At 43.6% G+C, this 7,323-nt stretch overlaps 1 protein-coding gene across 6 annotated transcripts in view; it reads left to right on the top strand.

Annotated features, from left to right (window-relative positions):
• Positions 1 to 1,716: 1,716 nt before the first annotated feature.
• Positions 1,717 to 7,323, top strand: part of ASH2L (ASH2 like, histone lysine methyltransferase complex subunit) — a 27,530-nt gene continuing 21,923 nt past the window's right edge. For 4 of the 6 annotated variants that reach the window (XR_006415452.1, XR_006415451.1, XM_044437543.1 and 1 more), the window contains exons 1-5: positions 1,717 to 1,863; positions 3,247 to 3,372; positions 4,186 to 4,356; positions 6,250 to 6,338; positions 6,828 to 6,922. Coding sequence is in view for 4 of the 6 variants with exons in the window: in XM_044437543.1 (XP_044293478.1) it covers positions 1,724 to 1,863; positions 3,247 to 3,372; positions 4,186 to 4,356; positions 6,250 to 6,338; positions 6,828 to 6,922 (621 nt within the window). In the remaining 2 variants the exon portion in view is untranslated. The remainder of the gene's footprint in view (positions 1,864 to 3,246; positions 3,373 to 4,185; positions 4,357 to 6,249; positions 6,339 to 6,827; positions 6,923 to 7,323) is intronic. The other 2 variants (XM_044437545.1, XM_044437544.1) reach the window with 1 other exon arrangement.

Raw genomic sequence — 7,323 nt, 5'->3', positions numbered from 1 at the left:
AGCCTCCAGTGGCTCTGCTCACGACATGCCCACCATGTGCATGTCTAGCCTATCTTTGAACACCCTCACCGATGTGGCCTCAACCACCTCCCGTGGAAGCCCATTCCACACCCTCGGGGTCCTAACTGTCAGGAAGTGCTTCCTGGCATCCAAATGTAACCTTGGCTCCCTGAGCTTTGCTCTGTTGGAGCGCGTCCTGCCTTCCTCTGCAGGGGAGAACAGGTCTCTACCCATCTCCATGTGACATCCCCTCACATACCTGTATGTCGCCAACAGATCCCCTCTGAGTCTCCTCTTCTCCAGGCTGAAGAGACCCAATTCCCTCAGTCTCGCCTCAGACCCCATCCCCTGCAAACCGGCCACCAACCTTGTGGTCCTACGCTGCACTGACTCCAACCTGGCTATATCCTTTCTGTAATCAGGGGCCCAAAACTGAGCACAGTACTCCAGCTGCGGGCGCACCAGAGTCATATAGAGTGGTAGTAATACCTCTCTTGATTTAGAAGCCATGCTTCTGGCTATGCAACCAAGGGTGGCGTTCGCCCTCTTGGCCACCGCATCACACTGCTGACTTATGTTTAGCCTGCAGTCAACCAGCACCCCGAGGTCCCTTTCACAAGTGCTGCTCTCCAGCCACTTGTCCCCTAACCTGAACTTATGACACCCATTCCTGTGCCCTTTTGGATCTGGAGTACCTGCTCCTCAGTTATGGCCACTGCTTCAGTTTTAGTATTGTAAAACAATAGATGCAACAATAGATGACAATTCCTGCATACACAGTATTTATTTTATTAGATTTATATCCCACCTTTAAAAAAAGAACTAAGCATGGCTTACAGCATTCTCCTCCTCCCACTCTCAACCTTATACATAGTAGATGTGTACCACACATTTATATTTTCAGTTTTATTGTACAGATTAACTCAATATTCAAATATACTGGTAGCCCTTAATATTGTGGCTGCCTGAGTACTTTTTTCCAAATAATTATCTTGTGCTTATGTACCAAGAAAAATAAGGGGGGGTGGGTGGAGTTGTGGTTTCTATTTTCAATTTTTCTGATTCTGGTTCCCATCAGCCTAGCCAGGATGGCCAGTGGTCAGTGATGATGTGGGTTGTAGTTCGTTTGCATAGCTTCCAGCCCCTGCATTTGTCACAACACTTACAACAATCCTGCAAGGTAGGTCAGCATTATTACTCATATTTCAGAGAGTAAGCCGCTTTGATTGCAATCCCTACCCAATTAACTCTGAGTAAGTCCCATTAAAATTACCGGGGTAACTCCTGAGCAGACTGCTATGGGATTGCATTGAGAGCTTCTGCAGGGATACGATTCAAAACGGAGGCTTTGAGATTGCTAAATCAGTCTGCAATCCACAGATAAATTACAAGGGAATAAGTCTCACTGAACTCAGAGGGGCTTGGTACTAGCCAGGCAAGGGCGAATCGGATTTCAGCTCCCTTTGGTGTGGATCCCTAATAGAAGTGGATCCCTCCCGCTCCACTTCTACAGCAATTCTCCAGAGCAGCTCCACTCCATCCTTTCTCAAGCCTCGTTCCAACCCCTCCAAACCCCAACTTTGGGACCACCTCTTTTGCATTGCTGCTTTAAGGAAAGAAAACTCAGGAGTTGCCCTTTTAAGGAAGGGGGTGGGAACAGAACGTAACAGTTCTCGCGAGACTTCAAGCAGCTAGTCCCGCGAGAATTGGGTTCCAACGGAAGATGGCGGCGGCGGGAGGTACGATAGCTGCAGTCCCCGAAGAGGGAGCAGAAGGGGAGGCTACTCCACCGGCAGCTCCGGAAGCGATGGCCGGGGAAATCCCTGGGTCAACCGAGCAGGGGACCGGAGATTCAGAGACCGGGTGAGGCCTAGCGATTCGGGCGACACAGTGGATTCGGCATCTTCATTCCTATTGGCTCGGGTGCCTTGTCTCCCTCCGATTGCTCTTATTGGTCGGAACTCTCAGGCTCGTCTCTCATTGGCGATCTGTCCTCTGAACTCTGCCCGCCTCCTCTCTTCCCCGCCCTGCCGCTTTGCAGTAATTCTTCTAGTGCCAATTCTAGCTCAGCCTTCGTCGTGCAGTTCCTCCCAAAGGTGTTGCGCTGGACTGCTCTTCCCGTATTCCCCAGCCCTGATTGGCAGGGCTGGCCGGGAATGATAGGAATTGCAGTTGCTAGCACAGAGCTAGGTGGGCTTGGCATTGGACCGCTTCTGATATTCCCACCTGAGCCACACTACTAGATGAGCTTTAGGGTAGCTTTCCTTAGTCAGGAGGTGAAGCACTAATCCAGCCTTGCCCAGTATGGTCTTCTCCAGATGTTATGGACTGCAACAGCTGCAGGGAAGCAAGTTGGGGGAAGCTGCACTTATTCAGAGTAAGCCTGTGGCAAGAAGCAAGAGAATCCCATCACAGTGTTGTCTGTGGAATAGTGTCTGACTTGTTAAATACACAGACAAGCTTGGTGGTAGGTGGAAAAACTTTCTGCTTTAGGGCAATAACAGTAACCTTTGTAAACAAGGTTGTTCATGAGGTGTTGGTGCAGGTGTGCTTCTTCATGTTTATTATTCTTACCGCACTCCATTTCCATCCCACCTTTCTTGCAAGGAACATAAGGCAACTTAAAAAGCTCTCTCCATTTTATTCTCATAGGAATAATCCTGTGAGTTAGGTTAGGCTGAGTGATTGGCTCAAATCACCAAATCTGTGATTGGCCCAAAACTATCCAGTGAGAATCATGGTAGAGTGAACATTCGAACCCAAATCTCCCACATCCCAGTCCAACACTCTATCACTATGGTATTTACAGTTAAAAGGATTAATGAGGATGACACTTGGCCTGGGAGCTGCACAGCTCGTGAGTTACATGACTGCATGGACAAATAGTTTAGCCTCGTGTAAAATTGCTTCCTTATTCTTATGATGAGAAAAGGTAATTAGCTTTGAATCAGAAGGCCTTGTCTCCTGATTTGTTAAAGATATTATTTGTCTATTTATTTTAAATCCTTGAACCCAGCTCCTAAGCAACAATCTTTGGGATTGCTTCCATAAAGCATTCAGCGATGCAGTTTAAAAGTGTGCCAACTATTGAGCAGTAGTTTCAGCTTAAATAAAAACAATCCCAAACAATATCAGATGCCGGAATGAATACTTTTTCTTCCCTTTTTTCACTTTTTGGTATTTCCTTACGAACTGTAGTACATAATAAGCACTGCACATATTTAATTATGGCTTTCTGCTCCTCAGGGGGGATACTTCCCTGGCTGATGTCACTGCCACCCTGGAAACAGAGTCATCCAGTGGAAAGGATGCATTGGTATGTGAACCAAATCTGCCCTCTGGGGAGATAGCGATGGCATTTGGACTACCTCTGTATCCTATGAATGGACTGTTTGAACTGCTTGGGAACTGGGAGGCAATCTTTTACGGGTTTGTCATTACTTGTCACCTCCTACTCTGTGCATCAGATGAACTATTCCCTGTGGTGGAATTTCCTTGAGCCACTAACTTCTGTTGTAATGTGGGCCATACTGGTTATCTAAAATCATTAGTTGGGGGTCTATTTCTGTTACTTTGGGTGACAGTGCTTCAAGCTAAAACTTGGCCGCTTGTCCTTGGAGGACTGAAGTGCTATATCAGCAAATGGAAAATTTCAGTATTTTAGTGCTTATGGGCTGAAGCGATACCTGTAATCTTGTCCTGTTCTGATCTAGGAAGTTCTTTCATTGTACCATGCTTAAGTAATGTTTTGATAGAAAGAATTCCTGAGCCTAGGTAGGGCAGACAGACTTTGCCTATAGACTTGTCTGCTGTTACTGGCCCATAGAATTTGAAGGACTTTCTGCAGTGAGAAGTCCCACATTTGTGCAGTTAGGGAAAGAACTGCTTACTATCAGTATGATAAATGAGGCTTATTGTCCAGAAACATTGGTTGCAAATTATACGATTTGCACTCCAACTCATCTGGAAAGCATAATGTTGAAGGGGTCTGAACTTGAGTGTTGGACTAGCATTGGAGAGATCCTAGCCAAGAGGTTCACTTCTCAGTTTAACTTATTTGATAGAGCTTTTGTGAGGATAAAATGAGGGTGGAGAAAGGAAGAGAACTATTTTAAGTTCCCTAGAAGACAGGGTGGAATAGAAGCATAACAGATTTGTTCTTCCTTAGCTATGGCTTTCTTTTAGTGCAGCTGTGCTGATGTTGTTTCAGGAGGGTGTTGGGGACAGTTCGGAAGTCCTGGATAATCAGACTGGCTCAGTCGATGAAGAGAATGGACGACAGCTGGGGGAAATTGAGCTGCAGTGTGGCATCTGCACCAAGTGGTTCACAGCAGAGACTTTTGGTATTGATACCACGTATGTAGCAGTTATCCCTTATTTTTATTTTTAGAACCCCTGCATCTAATTGAGATTTTTCGATAGTCTTTTTAAACAATCAACTTAAATAGCACTGTAAAATTCTGTCAACATTCCTTTTGAAAAACTTCAGTTCTGTAATTCCCGGAAAGGGCAGTATGAGTTCAGCTAATGGTATGGTTTAAAGAGCTGACCTTGAAAATATAAGTACCACTGAAATCACAGCTTTGTTTGCAAAAATGCTTACATCTAAAGAAGGAAGAATCTATTAAGACCCTTCAGAAATACTATTTTTCAATTTCTCTTTTTGGCACATCACCTACATAAATAAGATCCAGCATAAAACTAATCAATAACATACACATAATTATAGATTATTATTCCAGGCATTAAATATTAGACTAAACTCTTAATTCTTTTATTTTTGTTTATTTAATTTCTATACCACCCAACAGCTGAAGCTCTGTTTGGTTTTACATGCCATATTTTTTATATTATTTGGCAGAAAATCCTCAGAACTGGGATCAAATATTTATGTTCCAGGCTTGAACCAGAATTCTTCTCATCCTAAGCATGGTTCTTGTTAAATCAGAAGACGGTGTGAGGAAGTACTTTCTTAACAAATCAGTTATGTAGCTCAAATTAAGATAACCTTGAGCAAAACCCTGGGTTCCATCTTGGTTAGCCTTTGATTCATGTAGCAACCAACACCAATAATATTTTGTAGGATAAATTAGGCCCTGCATTGTTTTGCACTCTGTTTATGTAGCTCTGAGTACCCACTGACCTTTGTAAATAATAATAAAACTAGTAGAATCCAGAACAGCATTGTAGGTTTGCAATCCATAAGCCCCTTTTGTTGAATAAACTCAGCAATTTCAAACAGACTATTTCAGGATATACAGTTTGGGGATTGCAGGCAAGCATGTTTATATTTTTCCTTGCATTTCCATGAAAGTCAGGCTTCTGTTTGCTTGCTGATAATTTCCTTGAAGTGTTGGACAGCCTTGGCTTAAGCTGACTGGGCACATGCTATTTTGCTGATCAAATGGTGCCAAAGAGATGGATCTAAAATGGTCAGGATGCTGGGCTGCATTGTAAATGTCATGGTGTTAGCAGACCTTGTGATGCAGGGCACTTGTGAGACTGAATTTTTTTTGAAACAGTGTAATGATGGAGCTTAATGAACTAATTTCAAAGTTGAGTTCGCAAGCCAGTTTTCAGCCCCCTTGGACCAAAAGAGAGGGACTGATCCCCCAATTTTGTCTTCTACCTCTTCCCTGGTTTTAAACCAATCTAGCTCAGCTTCGTACTCAAACAATCCAGACTTCTTGGAAATAAGAGATGTAGATGGAAAAGTAGCTTCAGGTGTCTCAGGCCAATGAGCCAAGCTATAAGCTTTGTTGTGCAGGTGAAGAGTTCTGAAGTCTGAAGCAGGTTGATGAGCAAGATCTTTGTAGGCTGCTAGACTGCAGGTTGGCCACCTCTGGAGTGTTGAGTTCCAGGGACACCCACACTATTGTAATGTATATCAATGATTGCATAACTGGAGGGGGGCAGTCTTTTGTGATGCTTCCTTAGCTATGGTTAAAAATGGAAGGAGTCTAGAGGGACCTGTTAATTCCATGTTTTGCCCACCATGATGTAAACTAAATTGCTATTTGTGATGTAGCTTAAGAATTGTGTGGGGAAGTTGCATGGAGCATTGGTATATCTGTTCAAAGTACAATTTCAGGGGGAGTCTTGGGTGCACCTTCTTTTGAACTGCTTCTCTTATTAGTGTTCTTTAGAATGGCTAAATCTTTAAAGTTAATGGAGGATTTTTTTGTTGAACGTCACAATGGAGGATTCCCAACTTAATAATAAAAAGGACATTGCACTATTGTCTTTTAGGTCTTGTCTGCCCTTTATGACCAACTACAGTTTCCATTGCAACATTTGCCACCACAGTGGGAATACATACTTCTTAAGAAAACAAGCAAGTAAGCAAGGGGAAAATACTGGGGAAGTGTATGTTGTTCTCCTATCTTTTCTATACCTGCGAGCTTCAAGAGGTGAAATTATCTGAGATACGGTTTGGGTCCAGTGCCTATCAGTAAGGTGTGGAGAACCTTAGCTCCTGGTACTAGATCTGGTACTCCTGGCTCCCCTAAATGGCCATGCTACGTTTCTGATTTATGTACAGGTCTTCCCCAACTCTGAAAACTTGCAAAGTTTCTTCTAAGGCTTAATTACTGGCAGTAAGAGCTAAAATATGCCAGTACGCATGGCCCGACTTTTGCCCTTCTCCCATTGCTGTCAACCCTTCCATCCAGTGGAATGTGGCTCCCCAGAGCTGCTTTGAAATTGGTTTCAGCCCTTGGGCTGAAAGAGATTCCCTTACCTGAAGCATATAAAGAAATACGTTCTATACTGTGGAGTGCAGTTGAAGATGCTGGTTTCATTTCAGTGTTGATTTTGTTTTCTGAAAGATCTGAAGGAAATGTGTCTTAGTGCTCTGGCGAACTTAACTTGGCAATCAAGGTCCCAAGATGAACACCCCAAAACAATGTTTTCCAAAGACAAGGTATGGCTCTGCTATCATATAATCGCTCTGGCTTAGGATATTTGGAATGATTGGAATTCACGGTTGGTAATAGACATTAACTATCTGGGATGGAGGTGACACTAGGCCTCAACTCAATCAGTTCCCATGTGCTTTCTTGGCCAGAAGGTTAAACTTGTTCCAAGCACATTCATGGTAAGGGAGGATAGCTGACAAAAACTCTGCTTGATGCACGGTCTCTAGAACTGTATCTGACAGCTGAGTATGGTGAAGTGTGGCAAATTGGGATGCTTGAGGTAATTCAAATGTTTTATTTTCCTTTAAATTAGAGGTGCAGGTCTTCATTCAGCCAGTATGTATTAGCGTGAGAGAGAGATGATAAGCTCTTAGAATTTGGAAAGTGAACAAGAGGTGGCTGGGGA

The sequence above is a fragment of the Varanus komodoensis genome, unplaced genomic scaffold (genome assembly GCF_004798865.1).
Source record: "Varanus komodoensis strain SLA01 unplaced genomic scaffold, ASM479886v1 scaffold30, whole genome shotgun sequence".
Taxonomy (NCBI): Eukaryota; Metazoa; Chordata; class Lepidosauria; order Squamata; family Varanidae; genus Varanus; species Varanus komodoensis.
Note: the sequence above shows the minus strand (reverse complement) of the source record. Positions and strands in the feature narration are given on the sequence as shown.